General features: G+C 38.1%; 1 protein-coding gene across 1 annotated transcript in view; it reads right to left on the reverse strand.

The window, feature by feature from the left end:
- Positions 1 to 24,953, reverse strand: part of LOC111238404 (glypican-6-like) — a 127,694-nt gene that overhangs the window by 42,702 nt on the left and 60,039 nt on the right. Inside the window, exons 3-4 of the mRNA XM_022767883.1 lie at positions 19,606 to 19,997; positions 5,238 to 5,403 (exon numbers count right to left, since the gene is read on the reverse strand). Coding sequence (XP_022623604.1) covers positions 5,238 to 5,403; positions 19,606 to 19,997 — 558 coding nt within the window. The remainder of the gene's footprint in view (positions 1 to 5,237; positions 5,404 to 19,605; positions 19,998 to 24,953) is intronic.

The following is a 24,953-nucleotide window of genomic DNA, read 5'->3' on the forward strand; positions in this document are numbered from 1 at the left end:
CACAATGGTATTTTTCACATTTCTAAAAGTGTACATGCCATGTAGATTACGCTACTTTTTAGAGGCACCATATAGTGGATAAATTTACACACAGAATTTGGAGCCAATCCCTGCTGACAATGGGTGCGAGGCAGAGCACACCCTGGTACACCCTGGACAGGTCACCAGTCTATCGTGCGGCCGACGCACACAGACAAACAACCATCCATGCTCACAATCACTCCTACAGGTGATTTAGAGACAGCAGTTAACTTAAGCCGCATGTCTGTGGACCACATGAGGAAGCCGGAGTAGCTTCAGGGAACCCACACATGCACGGGGAGAACGAAAGGGCCCCGTCCGACCGGCAGGTTCCAACCCAAAACCTTCTTGCTGTGAGGCCACCGTGCTAACCACTATTTATCCGCCTGTTTATCAAACAGTAAATTAAAATCTACCATTCATTTTAGCCACGTGTAGCTGAGATTATTATGTCAAAACTGGCATTGAACATGGTGTAAGCCTGAAAAACAGTAGCGTGTGAATAACTGTCTAACCCTCTCTATCTCTTTTTCTCTCAAAGGGTATTTTAACAAGGTGCTGACAAGAAAAATGATAATGATGTGTCTGTCATGATGCAGAGCTGGGTAAATTTGTCATGATGGCAGGTGACTGATGGTGTGGTAGCATCCATTGGCCAAACCATGAATTCCTTCCCTGAACATTTGAACACAAACACACACATACACACAAACACACACTCAAAAGCCGGGATGGCTAGAATCACTCCGCACAGGTACGAGCAGGTATATGACATCCTTTCTCAGGTTTGTGCCCATTGTTCACTGACAGTCTGTCTCCCATTCACAGCCTGGAAGGCATGGAGTCATTACACTAACCTTTACCAACTGTAAACTACTGTACTGTGACTGTAACTTTGAAATGTATGGCACGGTTGCTGTAATCATTCTTCTTTTCCCTCTGCATAGTGATATGTAGGCTACATCAAAGTATTCACCAAGGTCATTATTGTTTCAATGTTACACAGATTTCAGGAATAAACACAGCAGTGGCACATTTGTTCTACTCCTCCCCTCTAATGTTGGGAAAAGCTGCAGCGTGATACTGACATCTTAATATCCAAACTGTTCCTGTTTAAGTATATATTAAAATCCCTAGTGGCTATTAATTTGTTGGATTGCCTAGAATTTGCTTTCAATCTCAAGCTTGTAAATCTTCTGGATTTTGTTTGATGTTACACTGTGTCTCATAAATTCTTCTGGATCTTATTGTTGCTCTACGTTAAGAGACATTTTAATGGCTTTGTACAGCATTTAGAGCTCTTAAGAAACTGTTGACTTCACTGGCTTACAACTAAAATCATGTTCTGTTGTTGTTGCTTTTATTCATTTTCATCCCCTTTGCTTCTTCATTTATTTTCTACTACAGTTTCCAAAAGCCACAGCAAAGTACATTATAGAATATTTGAATATAATATTCTGATCTAATTTAAATATACAGTATGAATGTGCAGAGAACAGAAAACCATTGATTAAAGATTTTGTTTAATTTTGGAAGGGGACAAAATTGGGCAGCATGTGTTACTGTCAATATTACAATGGTTTCAATGCCTTATTATGTGCATTTACTTCATTTATTTACTTTTATGCACAGATAAAAGCGATCTGTTTCTGTAGACTACCAAGAAATACAGTGCATTTCGTGCCAGCATTACTAATAAATAAATAAATAAATAAGTAATTAATTAAATGAATAAATAAATAAGTAAATAAAGTCCCTGCAACTACAGTCTGTCAAGAGACACACTGTGTCCTCTGTGTTATTCCATCAAAAGATATTTTCTGTGGCAAAATGATGACAGATAAATCCTGATCTTCATTTTCACAACAAAACAGAAAATCAGCAACACGATGTGACTTTCATGTATTTAGACTGAGAGAGAGAAAGAGAGAGAGAAATAATGGGGAGCTTTCTATTTACTGTTCTACACTTACCAAAAATTGTTGTCTCCCGACATGTCAGCACCGATAGTTGATGTGTTTTGGGAATGAGGGAACATGCAACAAAAGTTCTGTAAATGTTTCATAGGAAGCAGGAAAACAGCAGCGAGTTCATATAGTGCTACAGTTATGCTCCACGTTGTGGTTACTGAAAACAGAATTTAAAGATTTCTCTGCTACTCCCAACAAGTGTTTGCAATATGTTGCGGTACTTTATAGCTCTGTATTTACATTATGCTTCTGTTTTCACTAAAAAGACATGTCTAATGTTTACTAATGATAATGACAATATGTTTTCACTTGTCTGTGCAGATCTAATGGCATTGATTAAAATCTGATTAGTTCAAAATATATTTGCTGTAAAGAAAAATCCTTCTGTAAAGCCATTTTATCACATGCTAAAATATTATTTTCAACCGTATCTGACACTGTTGGCCTGGAAAGGCTTCAAGATTGCTCAATTAGAAAGGTTGACATTGAATATTGTGACATTTCCTGCCACGTGATATTTTTCATAATATTGAGAAAAAAATAACACGTAACTTTTTTTTTGCAGTCTTGCACAGACTCTGTACCTTAGCATGTTACAAACGATACTTTAAACAACTGAAATACCTGAAACGGGATATTATATCTCACAATAATTGGACTGAGGATGTATATTACTATTTGACACATTGTGTCACTGGCAGTCATTATCAAGCAGTTCAACTCAAAGAAAAGAAAAGCCAACTTATTGGTTGCCACTGTGACCATTTTATGTTTTCCTCACTGTAATCACAGTTGACATTTCCATATAATAAATAAGAAGCCTTCTTCACAGCAGCCATTTTGACTCATAATAGCAGGGGAAACACAGGTGTGACTAATAATATTAATGATTTCTTTTTCAGCCATGTCAGTGAACCAGCATGAACAGTAGCACGGCTCTGGAAACAGCTCACCTGAATCACATGCAGCCAGATTAATGTAATTAATTATAGTTGTGCATTTTTCTGCACCATGAAAATGGCTGCTGAATGTAACAAGCATGCATACATGTGTATGCACATGTGTATACTTCTAACTGAATGGAGCTCTGGTGTTATGAGGTTAGTAATTTTGCTAGGCTAATGACTACCTACATATCGGAGTTCATTTTAACCAGAAATGGACCAGACAGTCTAATTTGTCAACAGAGTGAGAAACACAGTGTCAGATTTTCAAGGCAGCAGATTGTGAGCTAAGCGTCAGTCAGTGTTAACCTACTACCAACACCACTGCTTCTACGTGAAGCAATGAATCCCATCATTCACAAGAAATGTTTGGAAATCAACTGTATTTTAATTACCAGTAATTAACTGATTAATGATGTTTTGTTTTCATTGATGTACTACATTTTACTTAAATATAACGATACACTAACAATTTAACCTGGAATTCCCCCATACACTCTGCCTTGGGTTCTTCAGTGTGTCTTATTTTCAACGAGTTCTCACCAGACACAGATGTTGCAATAGCCTCTTCAATTTTGATTTGTTCCAACTATGTGAGAATGAGGTAAGCGCAATTCAGTACATTAGGGAGAAAAAAAAATCCTTATCTGGTTTCAGTTTTCATTTGTTATGGAACAGAGCCGACTTGGCATTGTTCTCTTTTTTTGTAGCCTATGTTTTCAATAAAAGCAGGGAACAAAAAAAAAATTATTACATAAATGTCCCCGATTTAGCTGGATTTAGGAAGATTAGAGACCATTTTCAGACCTCATCTCTCTTTTCTCTCTTGCTGTGGAAGTTTAAAACTAAATAAAAAGCCTTGAGTCTCCTTTCTCCTCACAAATCAATGCTGTCAATAGTGACATTTAAGCATGGACAAAGGTAAATGTTATTGACGTTCTTAAAAAATTGAAGGTTGTGCCTGTAATCTAACCTTCTCTAATAAGTGATGATTTGAATGGATGACAATGACAGAATGTGTATGGGCTAAATCCATAAATTTCTATAATGCAAAGATGTGCTCCAGTGGTGAGAACTGACCTGTGATACATTTAGAAGTTGTCTCTGAAAGGCAAATCAATATTTCTTGCAAGCTGCACAGTAAGCAAATCGAAGTTCTTTAGCAACAGATAATGAATACAAAATGTCAGTAGATATCAAAAAATGAGTCTTTCACGGTGAAAATAAACATCCCTTGGGTTCTACATTTCTAATTATAATACCCTCAACAACACTGTCTTTACAAAGCAAAAAAAAACCATCTGCACAAAAACTGGTTCAAAATTAAAAATCCTATTTTTCTGCACCTCTAGGGTGTTTTTGTCGAACCAGATTCATCATTCTGTTGCAACAACAGCTTCTCCCATTACTGTCAAGCACAGCGTCCCTTTGCAGCAATAGATTTGCCTCTTCACAACTGAACAAGACACTAACTTTTTAACACATGTCATAAAGCTGTGAGACATTTCATTCAGTGCATGGGGGCCTGTGTTGATCTGAGACTTCAGACGTGCCATCGGAGAGAACAAGCAGTACGTCATCTGATGGTTTCTCCAACGACAGGCCTGTCACAAAACAGCCAAAAGCTTAGAAATGCAGTTCACTTGACATGGAGTCTTCAGGGATGTCTCTAAAAAAAAAAAAAAAAAAAAAAAAAAAAAAAAAAAAAAAAAAAAACGTCGCCCCATTTTATAAAAAAATCTGTTAGTATGGGTGGGAGGATGGGATTGGGGTACATAACAAATAAAGCATTGGCCTACAAAAGATCCAGAGGGAACACTCTATGTGCCTCCTTGGTATCCATTTAACAGGAGGGCTTACAGCAGCCAGCTACTTACAGCCTAACTGAAGTGCTATATTACTCACCAAGCTCAGCTGGAAACACTATAGAAAATGTGTTTGCCTAGGATCTGCTCTCCTTTATCAATCCCAAACAGCAGGGACCAAAGCTTTAAGCACTATGCCAGGGTTCCAGCAACAGCAAACAACATTTCAGACAGAAAAAAAAGAAGGAATGGTTGCACAAATAAGATTTCAGTTTTGTCTCCGTAAATCCTTTAAAGCTGAATCTAAAACAGCACATCCTACTGAAGTCCCACAGAGACTATTCAAAGACACTTGCCTGGGAAAAGTAACATGCAGGCAGGCAGGCAGGCAGGCGAGACAGACAGACAGATAGACAGATATACAGATAGACAGACACCTACAAGAGATTTCAAAGAGGGAATGACAAATGAATCAGAGTCTTTTTTTTTTTTCTTACCGATGAAGAGGTTCCATTCAGGATCTAGGTCTGCCTGGTTTGCTAGACAGCCCCTCATGACGTTGTGACAGTAGTTGTGACAGGGTTTCAGCCCGGGCAGGCCATGGCAGTATGGACAATACAGCATCTTTGTCAAGGCTTGGGCACATGCTGGCACTACATTCACCTGTGAGACAAAGAGACGCTGTTCAGTTATGTCAGGTCTTTTCAAGCTCATCACACCTCAGTCATTGTTTTATGGCATGCTGACATTATGATTCCTAACATGAAGAGAGAAGTTTTCATAAAAAGGTTTCTTAAAAAACAGAATGATGTTACACGCAGCAAGGGATATTTTCATAATTTTTTACAAAACATCATGAGGTTTCCACAGTAACCGCTGCAAACCACAGTCAGTCAGTGTCTACAATAAGGAATGTAATTCCCACTTGAAACTTCAGGGGAGACAAACATCTCCACACTACATCACATCTTCTGAAGCCTGAAATGTGAAAACCCACCAGATAAAACTGTATGACAAGACAAGGTTTACAACTCTGTCCATCTCGATTCCTTGTGAAGGCTGTGCCTTTTGTTGTTGGGCCATGTCATTGTACCGGCTTGAGTGAAAGCGACAGGATTCTCACTTCTGCTTCCCTTCAGAGGTGGGGATGCAGAACGAAGAGTACATCTGATAATTGGCCTGTCAGCCTCTGTATTCATGCTTGACTTTAGATTTTGTCCATCCAACACTCTTGAGACTGCTGGAGTGTGTGTCAGTGTGTGTGTGTCAGTGTGTGTGTGTGTGTGTGTGTGTGCGGGGGGAAGGTTGGTTATATTCAGTGGTAGTGTAGTGGTCAGTGGTAGTCATATGAAGGACCAGCCAACTGAAGAGCATCTTTAACCAATTTACCCCTCACAGAAAAAATATCTGAAGACATGGTTTTAAAAAAAAAAGAAAAAGAATGAAATCTAATTATGGAGAAATTCAATGTTCATTCATCAGAGCAAAATAGTAATTTGTTTTTTCTTAGCCTTGGGTTGAATCAAATCACTTTTTTTCATACAGCCCAAAATCACAAATGTGCCTTGAAGGGCTTTACAATCTGTACAGCCTCCAACACCTCCACCCGTCAACCCTTGGTCTGAAGATGCCCACACAAAGAAAAACCCTTTCACAGAAGAAAAGAAAGAAGCAACAGGAGGGATCTCTCTTCAAGGACAGACTGACATGCAATAAATGCATAAAAGTTAATACTTAGAAAGAAAAATTAAGCATGTGGAGACAGACAGCAAAAAGCCCAGTGAAATAAATTCTGCTAAAACTGAAGTGGGAGGAAACAAAAATATGAAACAACATCAGTGCACTTTTGTAGCTCCATGGCAACATCTGAGGCTGTGCTACGAGTCTACATCCAGATTCAGTCTGCCTTTAACATTTCAGGTTGCCTTTGATTTTACTGGTACAATGACCAGACCACCTGTGTGTCCGTGTGTCCGTGTGTGGGTGTGTGTGTGTGTGTGTGTGTGTGTGTGTGTGTGTGTGAGAGAGAGAGAGAGAGAGAGAGAGAAGAGATGAGAAGAGATGAGACAGAAAATAAGGGAGAGGAGGCGAAAGAGCGACAGAGAGGGAAGAAGACAGAGATGCACGCTATTAATGTATTTGTTTCCACTTCTGCTTGGCAGCCGGTAACAAGGATCAAATGAACCATCTTTGACATTTGCAATCTGCCACTGACATCACGCGATGTCGTGTAAGAAAGTCATTAAAGTGGGTTGGTAGTTGTCAATTCCATCGCTACATGTCATCTGCTGGTATGTGATCTTGTAAATTGTTTACATCACTCTGGGAGTGCGGTTAATTCCTCACAAACAAGGTTCATTTGATTGGACACATTTCACAGCTGGTATGCATGGAAACCATGTACATGTCAGGCATTTTCTGGAGATGCGTTAAAAGGGACATTTTTAAGGATTTATTACTGTACAGCATTTGCCAGCAACTGTAACTCTTTCCTTTTTATATTATTGCATATACATTATATACAAAATATTGTCATGCATTATAGGTTTATACACAGCCCACAGGAGGAGTTACAGTTGTTGACAAATATGTAATAAACACTTACATCTGCTCACAGCTACTTTACAGCTTTACAGTGTTTTAGAAACTATTTATTAAATGTTTATATGCTGTTAATGAATTCTAAAAAGGAGGGGGGCTTTAAGTAAAGTGTTGCCAATTTATGCATTTATATATGATTTCTACATTTATTGTTGTGCCATTGATGTCCACTATCACTGTCATTAGACTTTATGTAGCACATTAACTAGCATTTAATTCTTACATTTCTCATCTCATTCACCGGGAGTGCTGGAGTGAGTCCAAAAAAAAAAGAAAAAGAAAAAGAAAAAAGAAAAGCAAACAGAGAAAGAACAGGCTGTGGAGAAAGCCAGAGACGCTGCCAAAGACGCAGAGAAACAAACACCAAGGAAACAGAGAGACAGATACAGATGAAACAGACGGAGAGAAAACCGGACAAGACACTAGCAGACAAACAGAAGGAACAGGCAGGTGCTCTTGCCACATTTGGACTGAGAAACACAACCAAGTCCATGCCAATCACAGTGTTTGTTTTGGACAGATCAGCATCTTATTTCCCAAAGAATGTCTACTTGCAATTACACATTTAATGACTTTTACAGTGTTGTATTTTTTTTTTTTTTTTTTTTTAAAGTAGCCTATATGTGTAAGGTTTTGTTATCATATAGAAACAACCAACCTCAATTTAAAATTTGGCTTTTATATTTATTAATTTACTGATTTAATTACAGAGCTTGCACAGTCTCCAGCGGCAGCCCCCATGCAGCAATAACCTTTAGATTTCACTCTTGCCACAAGTCCCCACTTCTCTTTCTGTATCGACAAAATCAGTATCACACATATAAATCCGTGAGTCAGATCTGATTGCTATATGCAATTCATCAGTCTACTGTAACTGAGACAGGGAGTAGACAGTTTTTAGATTGCACTTCCACTTCCACCCGCATCCTCATGCATCTCCAGCAATCTCTCTCCCTCCGTCCCTCGTCAATGACTCAAACCCCACAGATTAAATATAACATTTTCCTATCAAGCTATTTGAATCATTTTATTTCACCGGCTAATTTGCATATAAATATATTTGCTATAGTGACAGAGGAAAGACAGAGGGAGTGCCGGGCCCTTTTGTTTTCTCTGCTGGCTCAGCCCAGACCAGTCACAGTATCCCGGCAAAGACATTACATCCGGTTTAAACCACAATCATAAAACAAAAACTAGGTGACAGGATGGCTTTGGAATATACTCGCTTACAGTGTAACCTACTCAACATCAGAAAAACACTACAAATATCTTTCTGTACAATTTAATACCAGCATACTTTTTTTTCCTTCCAACTTGTACAATAAAGTACAGTATTTATTCATGAGAATATTAAATAATTAAAAAAAGTTCCGGGATTAATCTGTTTCTGTCAATTCAATTAAACTTGGCCCAGTTTCTCGACAGCCTATTTAAGAGACATGAAGGAAACACTGGGAGAATTTCCTTAACTATAGACCTGTTCCAACCACGCTCTTTATATCCAGTGTGGCTTTTTAGTGGCAACCAAAGAAAAAATATTTCACACTGCAAATAGGAGGAGTGTTTTAAGCTGCCCTTGAGCTTTGTGAGCCTTTGGAAAATTAGCAAGAAAATGGTGCCTCCTAACGCAATTATCTTACTGGGATTTTTACATCACTGCAGTGACTGTGCCCAGCAGTCGCTGGGTGCCCTGGATGAAGGGTAATCTGATAATCTTGTTAGCACTTATTTACACTTGAGTGGATGGAATATTTCACAGCAGGCTGAGGGCAGGACTGGGGAATGAGATGCCTCAGATCCAGAGAGAGATTAAAACACAAACCTACTCATCTGATGTTTAAGTGCTATGATAACACTGCATGGGGAGCATGTGTTTGTGTGTGAGTTTTGCAGTGATGGAGGAAGTATTCAGATCCTCTACTTGAATAAAAGCAGCAATACTGCAATATAAAAATAATCCGCCATATTGCTCCTATATTAAAAAATGTCTCCTATGTAAAAGTACCTAAGTATTATTAGCAAAATGTACTTAAAGTCTCAAAAGTAAAAGTATTCATAATGCAGAAAAAATTACAATACTATATTATATTATTTTATTATTATGCATTAATATATAAGCAGCTTTTTGCTGCTCTAGTTGGCTGAGGTGGAACTGATTTGAACTATTTTATATACTGTTGAATAGTTTATTCTAAGCTGAAACATCACATTTTATAAGCCTTTCATATTTTTTTTTATGTAACTTCCTAATCTGTAAAGTAACTAAAGCTGTCAAAGACATGTGCATTAAACAGTACAATATTTCTCTCTGCACTGTGGTGATGTAGAAGTATAAAATAGAATGAAATGAAAAGTAAATTACAAGCACTTCAGATTTGTACTTAAAGTGTCTGAGGGGCCATTCTGCATGCAGAGCACTTTCACTTCAGATGTAAATTTTGCTGTAAATACTGAGGTACTTCTTTAAAGTAAAAACTTAAATGTCAGACTTGTACTTGTTACAAAGTATTTCCACATTGTTGAATAAGTACTTTTACTACTTTGCAGTGCCTGAGTGAATGTACTTCGAGAAACGAGAGTGAGGTGAGGCATAAACAGCGGCTGACTCATTAGTCTGCTGCTTCGAAAGAGCAGCTTGAAGATGCGGTCAGCTGTTCAGCCAGACTCCTGATGTGAGCATTAACTTTATCGAGGATTAAAAATGTAACATTACAAATGCAATAAGCCTGAGCAATAATAAAGCAAGCCGTTTCTAAATTCATCCCATAAAGGCCACAGTCGGGAGCCATTACACTCACCTGAATTCAATATGAGCGAGAAGACGTATCCAAGATAACTAAATCATTATAATAAAATGACGAGGCTCACTATTATACTGCGAAAAAACTCCAAAAGACACTCTTAGAAGGCATCACCTTGTCTATTCGACAGGGTGTTGTCATGCACATATGGCGTGAACTCCCTTTAGGGGTAATAGAGTGGGAAGAACACAAGACGATGGAAATTGCTTTGTGCCACCAAGTAATGAAGTTGTGAAAAATGACAATGACTTTGCAAGTTACCAAGGCCAATCAAGGGGAACACTTGTGGGACAGTGAGGCTGTCGCCAAAAAAAAAAAAAAAAAAAAAAAAAATCGTCTCAATAGTTCTGTCATAATTATTGTGACAGGTTGTGTTGCTTTGCACTGATTGGACATGGATGTAAGACCGCATTGCTGCCCCAGCGTCCCCACTCAATTCCACAGCCATTAGTGTCAATGGCAATATGAGTGATCTGTCACTGTGTAAATCAGACTACCATCTGCTTACACGCGAAACATGTGCCTGGTCGCAGAAAACGTCTGTGGAAAAACTTCACTCAAGGTCTCGTTTCCTCTTAACCGGATATTACATTGCATTAAATTACATGCAATAAAAATCTAAAATTAATTTCTCATGTTAGAGAAAAATACTAATACTGTCAGAATGAAACATAAAACTTCAGAATTTATGCAGTAAAATAAGTATTATGGTATAGCTATATTTGCTTTTTTGTTGTGCTTTATGTTTTCAAGAAAAGTTCATAAAGCACACCTGCCAACATTCAGGAAGAGTTACAACAGAGCTCTCTGGTGCTTATGTAAATACTTGTACTTAAAAATAAAAGATTCATATAATTTCATTTAGCGAGACTTAATACTAGTTTTCAGAGAGTAATACTGTATCTCTTCTCCATTGCATTTAACTGTCTTGCTTGACTTATTTGCACATGGGATGGGCTCATAAAATTTGATACCTTGTTTGAGTTTAACCTTAGTGGGGTAGTTTAGATCAGACACGTCACACAGGTCAAAACATCAACGTGATTCTCTCCAACTTGAACAGAAGGTGCAGTTCTGGGTAACTCAGGTGACACAGGCAGCATAAAAGTCCAAAGGAACAAGTCTACAGTGCAATAATCTGTCACATATTCTGTATTGAAGAACAACTTCATCAGAGACCAAAGCAAAAGTTCATCTTAAATTCTTTAAATTTCTGAAGAAAAAAAAAAAGGATTTATTATCATATGCATTAATTCATTAATAGATATAAGTTTGTATATGTATATTACATCTACAGTTAAACCGTTAACTGCTTGCAGTGAGAAAATCAACATCTTATTGAACGGTTACTCTCTTTACTAGACTTCTCCATAGCCATGTTGACTTTAATTAATGAGAAATTGAAAGCATATAATCCGACAAACATTACATGGTTAAACACGTTCATAGTGCTTGGGCACATCGAGTCCTTGCAGAAACGAGCTGGTCAAAGAGGCAACAAAAGGAGCGGTTGAGGGAACATGGGAACAATTTTTGTGATGAATGAGCTCTATGGTAATGCCTTGCAAAAACTGTCCTCTCCAGAAAAGCATTGCTTTCCTTTAAGCATGAAGGTGATCTGACTTTAACCAAATGGTTTTAGTTGCCTAAACATAGCCACATCTTAATCACAAGGGTGCCAGAGCAGAAAATGCTCATATGGGTCCTTGTGGAAGGTGCAGACAAATGGCCTATTTTGTTGTTTAAGTGTGCAGATTTGTTGGGACTCTGACACCACTGTTCAGTTCCATGTGTGTGTATATAATTTTAAAGTACTCTGCTGTCTCAAGTGTACCTAAAAAATGTAGAGTATACTTTAAATTATGGATTGTTGATTGAGTTGTGTAAAGTTACATTTAAAAAATGACGAAACCGGTAGGTGTTGATCCAGCTGAAATGCATTTGTGCATTTCTTGACGATACACAGCTTGATAGAAAAGCCTCACAAATACCCACACAAACAGATGGAGATACACTGACATATTTGTCGTTCCAAACCACAAAGATGCCAATTCACAAATATATTCAGACTGAGAGGGTAGTTAAAATAAGCAAATTGGTAAACTTGAGATAAAAAATTAATCCTTTAGTACATACAGTCACTGACAGGGGCCAACATGACAGTGTATGCACTTAAGTTGTCATTGATAATAAACCACGGTCTGTAGCACTTTGTACTTTGACTAATCACGTCTCCTTTGTGTGCTTCTCTGTGAACTTTGAGAGTCTCCCTCCACTCAGCATGTTAAATGTAAGATGGAGCCAAACACAATTCCACAGAGGCTGCACTAAAATCAGTCGCTGTCAAATCAATGAACGTCTGAGACTGACAGAATAATCCACATGTGAGCAGCTGTGCCTCCATGAAACAACACAGTGGTACTTGGCGGGCCCCTGCGACCCACACTAGTCAGCACATGTGTCTGTCTTCGGGGCGGTGCACGGGATCACCCGTTGATCGACCCTGACATATACCATGTTAGGTGGCATGTCTAGGGCAGCAGTTGGGACTGTTTCTTTAATCTACCAAGACAAGTGCAAACACATTAAAAGCCAAGCCCACGCTACTCGATGACAAGGAACAGCGCACCATGAGCCATTCACCATTTCTAGTGGGGACAAAACCCGCATGCACTATATTGTTATCCATCTGCCGTGCTGCCTCCTGGATTAAAGCGCAGCACTCACTCTGTGTCCATCTGACTCTGTAGGTCTGCAGCTCAGCCTGAATGTCAGGGGCAAACAGGTCTCATGTGGCTGCCAAGAAACCTCTGGACAAATGTCACAACATCGGCGCTGACAGCCTTCTCTAAGTGCTTGTTAAATAAAGATGTGGTGCCATTCACTTGAAATCAAGGTGCAAAAAAGTAGTCATAGGATATGATCTGGGTTGGTACAGTCAGATGATGCGACATATTTTCATAGTTGTTGGATAAGACAGATGGGTAAAGGTTTTTTTTTTTTTCTTCCAAAATTTGATGGATATTTTTTTTTTGTCTTTTTTTTTTTTTTTTTGTCAATTTTCCATCCTTGTTGTGTGTTTTGTTCTAAATGTCCTCCCACTCCATATGAGGCTGACTGAGTCTGTATCTTTTGGAGTTTTCAGTATAAAATGGAGGAGAGCAATACAGCAGAGAGGGGTATACAGTATATGTCTTTATTATTCTTTCATATCATGTCCTTGTATTTCAGACCACATGCCGTCTCTCATTTTTTCCAACATTCTGCAGTTCACCACAGATCAAAATCTTTTAATTAAAAAGGGACATCTTTGGTGCAGCACATTTCCCGATGATGTGCCAACCTTTTTGAGCCAGTTGCCATCTGCTGTCACAGCACTGTAGCTGAGGCCTTATCCCCAGCAAGCTGTGTGAGCTGCGAGCCAGCGAGAGGGAAGGAGACAGACAGAGGGAAAGGGAGAGAGAGAAAGGGGGAGAGAGAAGTTTGTCTGTAGAAACGGACCTCAGCTGAGAAACAAGGATGGACCGCACTCTCACATGGAGGGGGGTCACTTAGTCTGCCCTGAGCAGAATCTGCCGTCAAATTGTTCTAGTTCACTTTGTGGCTGTGCTACTTCTGCATCACAATACAGACACTCAACCACATGTGACTCTACTAGTCACATGAAGCACAGTGTAATATATCTAATCAGATACACATATATATCCTACAAGCCTATTGTGTGCTTGAAATTTTCTTTATTTCATTTTGCTCCACTTTGCTTTTTAATCTAGGGCTTCAACAAACAGTTATTTGCATGATTGATTAACCAACCATTTATTTTCTTCCATTACTTGATTAGTAGTTTTTTTTTTATATAAGATGTCAGAAAATATATATAAAAAAAACATCCAACCCAGTTTGAGTCTCAAGCGACGTCATCAGTCAGTCAGACTTTCTCACTTTCTCAAATGCAAGAACAAAACCCAAATATTCAGTTTAAAGGAATATCAGATGCAAAAACTAGAATTTACTGAAATGATAAATCCATTATCAAAATAGCTTCCTATTCATATAGATTAATCAACTACTCATTGCAGTTCTACAATAATTCCTAAGAATCCAATAGGAGGCAAATTCTTGGTGATATGCTTGACGCTTTCTTTGTGTCATTTAATATTATACAAAACACCTCTGAAATACTCTGTGAATCCAGTTTTGGTTTGCTACTGTGTAGCAGGTGCGGGGGACATGTTTTTCAACAGCACAACAATGGAGAATACAAACTTGCAAAGACAATGGTGGTGTATCCCAGCACACCTGCTGTTTTCTTTCATTTAAGCACAGTGTCTTATGCAAAAGGGGTAGTGTACTCAAAAAGTTAGTATATAAACTAAAAAAAGCTTGATTTCTGAAAGAGCTTTTGATGAACACTATTGTCCCACAATTCATTGCACATAGGAAACAGAGGAGCTCCTCAGAGCTGCAATAAAATTAAAATAAATTGCAGGTAGTGGTGGGACATCTACAGAAAGGAGCAGTATATCATCAAAAGAAACATTTTGCTTTCTCTATTGAATTGAATTGACAGTGGTATTCAAGGCTGACGTTTTTTTTTACACCAACTGCAACAACAGTACACTACTTCTTCTACTACACTGCGTACAAATGAGATATAGTATGGAACTGAGACACAGCTTGTTAACATGTTACATTATTCTGCTAAAGAGAAAAGAAATTTCAGTCAATCAGATTTGCCAGCACACAAGTAGTATGTTAGTAATCAACACAGTTCAGGTTTCCATGACTTTACATAGAATACACTTCGCTGTTTTGCCTTGACAGTGAGTGGGCTACATTGAGATGTGGCAGTGAAAAGTAGAAAAAATAAAGACACACAAGAAAACCTATGGAAACCACATGGAGCTAACACTGGTATTTGTCACATGTCAGCAAAGGCTCAGTAATTTGGCAGAGCATTAATCTAAGGTAAATGTTGTGTAAAGATTAGAAACTGCCTTGGAGCTTAATGTTAAATTATCTGACAGTTCGTGGTAGGAAATGAGTGTATAATGAGATCAACATGACGGTATAAGCCATCAGGAAAAACAAATCCCTCAGTACAAAATACCCTACTTCCTTCCATCATCATGACTAAATATGCACCATGGACTAGGCCAGCTTCCCGTGCATATGCAGAGTGAGTGATAAGTGCTCTAAATGCCTGAACTTTAAACCGTTCAAAAGGTCCAAATCCCTGCAATCTTCTCTAAAGCAGGTCTTAATGTGGTTGGACTATGTTTTAAGTACCCCCAGGATAAAACTCTTAATGGTCATCATAAACTGTAATCCAGAGAGATTCTACTCTTAATCCAGGATCGACGTCCAGGAAACTGTTCAGTGCAAGTCGAGTCCAATCCCATTTTATGGGGTGATATCTCTGCTTTTCGGACTTCACTGGAATACAGAAATGTCTGTTAGCAGTAATTATGTGTGGCTCATCACAGTCACTGCATCATCCTGTGTTAAAGTAACATGGTTAATTGAACAGACAGATGGTTGAAAGCAGCCATTTCTTATAACAAGACTAGGTCAAAAGCTACTATATGACTAGACTGCGTATGGTCAATATGCAAAATTGAGGGAAACTGTTGTGGAACTGCTGTAACCGCTGTAACCGCTGTAACCACTGTAACCGCTGTGGAAAGTCGCTAAAGCCTGCTGGAAAAGTCGCTACATGTTGCTAGATGATGCAATAGGCTAATTGCACATTCATGACATCATCCCATTTTGATATATGATAAAATTCCTTTTGGAAGATGAAATTTGGTCTCAGAGTTGAAATTCAATATTAGTTGCTGCTAGTTTGTCTGAGAAGGTGAAGCTGAAAAAATAATAAATACATGATTTGTTGGACAGTTTAACAAAAACGCTGCCTTTGTGGACTCTGTGGGTTTGTTATACATACAGATATACCACCACATTTCAGTAAAAATAAATAAATATATATATAAATGAAAATAAACAGAGGCAGTGCAGTTCTAATTCAATTTCATCTTTAAAAAAAAAACAAAAAAAAACATTACAGACTGGATATCAAGAGTATCTTTTACTACACTAACTACCAATTCCATTTTGTCAGTGAAAAAGTCTGTTTGTGGAGCTTTGAGTTATTTAGTCACAGTACTGTCATGTACAGTTATGTCGAAGTGTAATCACCAGTGCCGAGCTGAGTTGCTGATATTAGCAAGAATGCTGCTGTTCCAATTGCAAATAATCCTCCCATTCTCGGGAGTCTGGACGTCTGAGTTGAACTTGCACCGTTCACTCTCTTTAGTACAGCAGTCTGAGCTTTGCGTATAACATTATACAGGAAGGTCCGTTTGTCACAGCAGTCCAGCTAGGAGATGTGTTGGAGCACCATTTGGTCATGACTGATCTGCTAAGATAACAGAAACTGCTGAATGACCCTCAAAGCAAAACACTCATTTCTAAGGATAGAGTAATTGCAGCAGTAACGCCACAAAAGTGTAGCATTCTGGCATATAAGTACATAAATTCTTGTCCCTTATGGCTATAAAATTGAACAGAAATTGCCTTTTGCATAGTACTGTGCTTACATCTAAGAAGTGAGAAATTGGCATGTTCTCTGAGATTGTGTTGTGGCGAGATGCAAGTGGCTTTTTGTCGCTGAAAGCGGCGAGTACCAAAGGTGATTCTTAGGTCAAGGTGATTTGTCATGCCGAGCAACTTTTCACCTCCAGTTCCGCGGCCGTTCACCAGCCTGACAGCCTTCAGCTATGCCACACTGTTTCCTGGCTCCACTTCATAATTGATGAGGAAGCAGGGAATATGGGATTTGATCCAGAGTGACGGTGCCTTTTAAGTCTAAGACAGATGTATAGAGGTGCTCATTTTAACTCTTCATCTGAAATAGCTATGCCACTGAGGACTGGTGGAAAGCTAGCTCAGTGGCAAGCTAAAAGACAATAATAAACAATTTAGGATGAATGCCTCTTCAGAGATGATACATGGCAGCAGGGTACAGTGGGGAGGATATAGTACTTTAATATGTACATACTATCTGCATTATAGACACATTAAAAACAAGAGTAGGTCAAAATCTAGTATATGCCTGGACTGTGTATGGTCAATGTGTGAAATTGGATGTAGTTGAAAACTGCTGTAGAACCGCTGTAAACAACTACAATTTTCAATGGAAAGAAACAGAAGATGGCTCCAAAAAATTTGCCAAGGTTTACCAAAAAGTTGCTAGATGGTGTAACTTTGTCAGTCAGTCAGTCAGTCAGTAACGTTCGTATTTGGGACTGGCCTCACTGTTGGGGTCGAGCCAACACAATCAATGAGTGTCTCACACACCGGCCAAAGTACATAAGGAATTACTGCGTTTTTTTCTAAAAACATTTGATGTTCTGAATATCCAGTTTATACAATTAACAGTCGCCACAATTTAAAGCTTGTAATATTTTAGGCATTTCTACGAACAAGCAAGTAATAATCTCAAATTAATCACATATTTGTTTGGCCAAAGTAAGAAAATTGTAGTAATGGTTAAATTCAACACTGTACCCAAGTGTATTTAGTTCTGTTCTGGGTTGGTGTTCTGGGTACTTTTATTTAAATGTAAAAAATACCTGTCAATGTGGTCAAATCCCTATAGTTCTTATATAATGCACTTACCTAAATTCACAATCTACCCAGTAAACCTCCAACATAAGAATGATTAATGTTCTTTCTCAAACTGAGCATATTTCATTTTTTTTTTTTTGCCCTCTCACTCTTGTTCCTACTTTCTTTCTTCTTTCCTCTTCAGACATTCTGTCTCCCCTATTGAACTGAAAGCCATAGCAGGTTTCAAGCTAAAAAGCAGATTAAAAGGAATCAGATCGCTGCCAAACTCTGAAGACATTTTTAAAACTGCTGTTTGAACTTGTGAAAAAGTACAGTTTTATATAATTTGTGTCTAACTGCAGGTGAAGAATATTGATTTTGGTAGGGTCAGAATCTGGGTCAGACTGAATCTGTCATTATGATTTAAATGAATGAAATTAGTAGGTGAATAAGCACTGCAAAATACCTGATTACAGTCTCTATTTTTAAATGTTTGTCTATATGGTTTTAATGTTTTCAAGAAATTAGTAGTAAGTAGTATTTTCTCCCATGATTGCTAATTATTCCCTGTTCATAAACATCCTACTAGGTAATATAAAGTGTAAACTGTAACCAAATCAAATGTAATACATGTTGATGATGGATTTAACTGGGGAAGAAAACAAAGAGTTTTTTAAAGTTTGTTGAACTAAGCTTTCTAAGCCCTCGCCCTCCACCATTTTGTCCAGTGTTTTTCAGGACACTTTGCATTAAACTTAAAAGAGAATTAAATGTTGAAATTTAAATGCAAATAACTCTGGCAACTAGTTTTATTATTTATGCCAGTTTTTGCATCCATTTCATAAAGTGAAGCAATGCAGTGTGCCACCAATAGCAAACAGCTTTGGTTACATAATTCTTTCAGTTTAAACATCCATTGCATAACTTTCTGTGTTTAACATGGAATTAGAAAACATATCCACTAAGCCTTTAAAAACACATTTTAATCTCCAGTGTTTGCAAATGCCTCGAAAACATATTTATTTATCAGAAACTTATCAACCAATTTCCCAATCCAAACCATAAACAACAACACCAGTACAGAAAAACAATGTTGTCAAAATTATCAAATTAACTGTCAGCATGGAAAATGTCATACATTTTCCTGATACATTGTTATAAAATCAAAAGAAATGAGAATAGAAAAGAGAGACACTCCAAACACAACCACATGAGAAATCTCGGGGGAAATGTGCTTTAATCTTTCCTCTTTGGCAAAGCTTTGCTCTCTGCGGGCGATTCTACTGAAATGTGGAACATACAGTGTACTGTGTGCAGCACCACCCTTATGAAAAAATGCCTCACAATGGGCACCACACCGAGAGATAAAGTGCATAAAAAAAACAATGCATGTTCTTTATTTCTGATCTTTTAATAAGTAATTCACCTGCAATCTAATTCAGTATGATGTTAAGACCACATAAGGGGTTTGATAGAATTGAGAGCGTATAAAAGTATGAACACTGCAGTTAAATCAAAAAGGTGTGGATGGACAGACCATTGGTACTGTGTGTATACTTTGGGTACAGTATGTACAGCAGACAGACAAAACAGATGTGAATGACTGAATATTTTCTTTAAACCATGTATCTCTTGTGTGTAAGTTAACATCCATTACACCAAACTATTTATGGCCTCAAGAAGACAACCCAGTTTTATAGGATAGACATATGCATTTGCGGGAAGTTGCTGGATATTTTCAATGCTTTTATCTCAAAGCAAAATACAATGCTGCTCAATAGCACAGACTCACTTAAGAGCCAAGCAACATAATAACAGTCAAAACTAGCTATGAGAAGAAAATTAAACTCACCTTGGCGACCCTGTTGGCAACCTCCCGACCCACCATTAGCCCCTGGACAAACGTCCGTGCAGCGATGAAGGCCCTGGTGACCTGGGCCTTGAGTTTCCTGGGCACATCCCCAAAGGGCTTTAGCTGGTCTGTGTATTTGCTGGCACACTCCAGGTAGTCGTCTGTGAAGTGGTACTGCGAGTTGAGTAACTGGAACATGCGCTCCAGAAGCCTGGACCAGAAATCATTCAGCATCTCTTCCAGGTTGACGTTGCCCCCAGTGTAGTAGCGCTTTAGCTCAGTGAACAGGTCCTGGAACACCTCTGAGTTCTGCATATACAGCTTCCCGTATGTCCGTGTGAACATACTGTTCAGAGACTTCTCAGAATTGTCCAGCAGCTCCAAGAAAAACTCTAGATGGATAGATGGTTTGGGAGAGGAGGGAGGGATAGAAAGGACACACAGTCTGGGTCATTATACAGACATTTACAGTATCTGATGTCTTGTCCTACAACATAAACCAGACAAATGGCTTCAAAAGCACAAGAGCAAGAGTATAATTTACTGAAGTACTGTTGTTGTCTGTAAATTAATTTAATGTCTTATTTTATGGCTCTATCTGCATGTACAGGAACAATGTATAGCCAACAATAGGTAGTTGATTATGTGAAGAAAGTCAGTCCAGAGCATTAATAATTTAATAGCAGAAATAATGGGCCACAAGGACTATGAATGATTAATGTAAAGGTTCTGATTGCACACTGTAACAAAATATTCATAAGTTTTAGACACAGACACTAGTATACATTATCATCCTGAGCACCCACCATTATTCCCAGATGCATTAGTTTCTCACTGAAACAATTTATTTGTCCACCAAGGCAGCTGGCCTGCGAGCCTATAATTGAATATTGTGTTACAGTATATTGAAAGACGCTTCATTCGCTTTGAATTATCTAAGAGTACCTTAAACGTAAGGTACAAAATTTCACCATCAGATGTGAACATCTGTTCTATTTTTATTATCATATTTGCCATTGATTCAGTACACAAACCCTACACTGCATCACATTGCCATTTGAAAATAAACCATTATAACAAATGTTTTTTAACATCCCTTAAAGCTGAGCTAAATTTTAATTTTTGTTTAATTCTGCAGTTATTGTGCATACTTTTTCATTTTTCAATTTTTCAAAAGAAGATAAAAACCCCCGTTTAAAACCTTTTTTGTGAAAACAGTGTCTAAGCTTCAAGCCTCTAGATGGGCTTTTTCCCATGGTAAGGGTTGACTGACATTTGAGAGCCGGATTACTAGGAAACACACTCAACTTCTGTGGTGGTGATTACTGACTGTGGAAAATCAGACAAGTCATTTAGTCCCCTTTTTTCAACAACCCCACTTTGTGTTGCTCATGTACAGTTAGCGTTTGAAGATGTCTGTGTATTTACAACTTGCAGCATTTGGGAAGACCCTGTTAAGTTCTACGTGTTAGCAAACTAGTCTAGAGACTTCATACTAGTTCAAGCTAGCCTAGCCTAGTTTGCTAACTTTTGCAACGCTTCCTACTGGTTTTTTCTTTTCATTCATGTTGGGTCAGCCGCAATACCCAGATTGTGTGTGACACACTGCAAGTCCAAGCACACAAGCATGTGGAAGTTTACCAGAGCTTACTGGAACATGGTTGATTTATAAGGACAGCTCGTCACTCATCCAGATATGAATAGTGCACATGGCTGAATCAAGTTCAGATGATTTGTTGGAACAAGCAGAAGTAGAATCAATCATTCAGTACAAAAGTGACAATCAGATGACAGTAAAAACAAAGTCAGGAGCTGAGAAGTAATACAATTAATAAAGAAATTAAATTGAGTTATCTATAAGCACCTATGGTTACTGTGAAGATTTATGTTGACACTGTCCAATATGACATTAGTCTTACCAGTCTAATCAAGAACAACAGATTGTTAATATTATGTGATAACCAGCTGTAGAGATTCTTTCATAACCTTGTAGTGTTTGGACATGAATAATATCTCCAACATGTCATAAACCTTTCTATGTCTGTTCATTAATATCAGTCCTATAATCAGCTTATACATGCATTACTGCCTACTACTGGATTGGTGTGGACACAGCAGACTGAATTGTGGGATACACTTCACCACAAAGGGTATGGAGGCCATATTAGGAAAAGTGCAAGTTTAGGTATGTGTTGATATTTTTCCACTCTCAGACACACTTGTTGTGCACTCGTCGTAAGGGCTCAAGTCTGCAAATGACAGACCTCTTATGTCAACACCTGCTGAGTGATCAACAGCTCCTCAGTGTTGTGTTTGTCCCATATTATACAAAGGATCAGGGATCTAAGCAGCGCTATCCATCTTTCTTAAGTCCAGATGTGGCGATGGTAAATAAATCGACTGTGAAGACTAACCGCAACGAGTTGTCCTGTGACCTCAGCACTCATTACACTATGATTACAGTCCCAACATTGTCAGCTGGAACCAAAAAAATCCTCCTTCCTTAAGAAAGTACGCCATCACTGCACAAAGATGAAATACAAATGAACACCAGTGATGATTTCTTAGCAAAAATGAATTTTAACTTTAATTCTTCTTTTATTAAGTGCTGTTTTGCATTGTTAATTACTTCAAACATAGACATCAAAATCCAAGTGCGACAACATAATTCAAATTTAACATTCAAAGCAATTATATTATTGTTTCTTTGTCATCTGCCCAAGTGGCTTTCTTCCATGTCTGAACCTGATCTCTTGAGCATTAACTCAGCCAACATAGAGAAAATCAGAGAGGGAGAGAAAAGCAGCATTAGCTGGGGAGTCTCACTGAAGCCTAGCTAATAGGCTCCCGTGTTCCTGAGTGCACAGGCGTAAATGTTGGGAAGATCATAACACATCTCTCCATGCACAAATGTCAAATATTCCTTCACCCTTCTTTGTAAACAAACACGCTGCATACATTTCACGTGTCGTGGTTTTCTAATAAAGTGTTATTCGAGGGCTCTTCTCCTGGTTGGGTATCCTGACTGGCTGACAGTTCTTTGCATTGTTAATGACAGCGGTCACAGACAGTAGCCATATCTTGTTCTAATAACAGCTTTCCCTTCTGTGATAATATAACTAACCCATAAGGCAGGATGAGTCGTTTCACATGTAGCAAGCAGAGCTGTAGTGTGTACGATCAAGGAAAAACTAAGAAATGTTTGACAAATTCAAAACATAAAAATACATAAAAAAGACAAAAAATTGGATGTCACATCCCAAGAAAATTAAGATAGACATTTTAACACTATTTTCATATTTAATTTAGATTCAGTTGGAGTTTTGCTTAAGGACAAAGTGCAAAATTCCAGTTAATTCATGATTAAAACAACAATATTGAGTAGTTAAATTATTTCTTTTAATTGTATTTTAATATTCTTTTATGCTCTTGTATTGCTGTTGGGTTGGAGAGTCAAACTGTGAATAGTTTGACATCTCTGAGACTAAAATCCCGGTCCCTGGCAGGATAATCCACTATTCTGCAAAGTGCGCAGACCACCAGTGTGAGTGCTTAAGAAACTCACTGTATTATAGTATATCTGCATGTTCTCTGGTTCAATATGCTGATGTTACCATAAGGTTTGCTTGCCCATCACTTCTAAGATTGGTGGAAGTTACAGTGGATGTTTTCTGGGACTCCTTTGACCAGCTTTGTGTTCCTCACCTTTCTTGGACCTTGTTTAGCGAAACCTCTTCTCTTTCTATTGAAATAGCACAGCATGTCCACACCTAAAACACCTAGGAGACCAATCCCTAGTCACTCATTCTAGTTTCTTTGCAGCTGAATGACCTGCCATTACACCAACATTTGTTTAAATATTAAGAGCCTGTAGGGCCTTTTTCATTCCATTTTTTCAATTAGACCTGAATCAAGGACACGTAAGCCCCTGTGTATTGTGCATGCAAAACTGTATCTGTGTTACTATTTAAACTGTTCACAAGATGGGTAATATAAGGCAACACAAAAGCATAGACAACATTATTTATATGAGTGTTATTAGTTTATCTATTTTGTATTATTTATTTATCAGTATCATTTCTGAGAATACTAATCTTGCTTATATACTTTTATTCATGCTACTTGACATTGCAGGATCCTGGGAAGGCTGTATGTGTTCACACAGCAGTAGCCTACTGTAGCAGATGAAGTAAACAGATTCAGAAATCCATCTTGACCATCACATGATCAGCTTTAAAATTTCAGCGCTGAAAAGAATGCACTTACGGTCCTGAAGTACTGAAAATAAATGAAATATTTTCTTTTTAATATACACACACCAGTAAGGGAGTTGCAATCTGTCCCTTATACTTACTCTTCACTTGCATAAAATAACGCCCCCCCCCCCATATGTCTATGGAATAGGTTAAAAAAAAAAGAAAAAAAAAAGATTGGGACAGTTTTTCATGGCTGCATAGTTCATAAAAAATGATCAAGTTAATTACAATTATTCCCATGAAAGAAATTAACTACTAAAATAAGAAAGACCGGCACTGTGCTGCGAAGACAAGTCTGAACCTACAAAATGAATTAAGTTTTACACAGGCAAATGGAGTCCCAGGAAATGACATTAGTGGTCATTAAGAACTGATCACATACTATTCTGTGCAGTAGTGTAAAGTTAAGCGAAAATACTGTCGAAGCCTGCTAATAGATTATAATTAGATAATATAACCTAATAATATAACCTGTCGATTGGACTACATAAATGGCTTTGGTAATGTTTTACTTCTAGGCAGGTACAAGTCAGTGCTGACTGACACCAGATAAAGGCATTCAGGGTTTCTGTGCTGTTGGAATGTGGTTATTGATTTCCCAATCAAAATGAGGTTACTGACTTCAGTTGTCCTCTGCTATTCAGGCCTTTATGGACTTAAAACTGTTGCACTAAAATCCTGAAACATATGGAGTGCCAGCATTTTGCATCCATATTGCACTATGATAGATCTCCGTAACAATGTGCAAGTTTGCACTTCACTGTTGAGAAAGTCTTCCTTAGCCCCATCATCTTTTAATATTTTTACAAACAAGTCTCATTTTAAAAGGTTGACATAAACATAATTGCAAGTACAAATCAGTACTGACCAAAGTTATACAATCTGAACCCAAGAGTTTTTAGTAATAGTATTCTGAAGTAATCAGCACCCTTCTCTTGCATAACTGTCGAGTTTTTATTTGATTTCAAGGCCTGTTACCTGGAAAACAGACTGTAGTGAGGGTTTCAGATAGCAGCAACAGCTTGCCAACTCATGAAGAATGAATTGCTCTCTACTGGCCAAAATACATATTTGGCCTGGGAATTACCATTG

Source organism: Seriola dumerili, unplaced genomic scaffold (assembly GCF_002260705.1).
Source record: "Seriola dumerili isolate Sdu_G_001 unplaced genomic scaffold, Sdu_1.0 BDQW01001299.1, whole genome shotgun sequence".
NCBI lineage: Eukaryota > Metazoa > Chordata > Actinopteri > Carangiformes > Carangidae > Seriola > Seriola dumerili.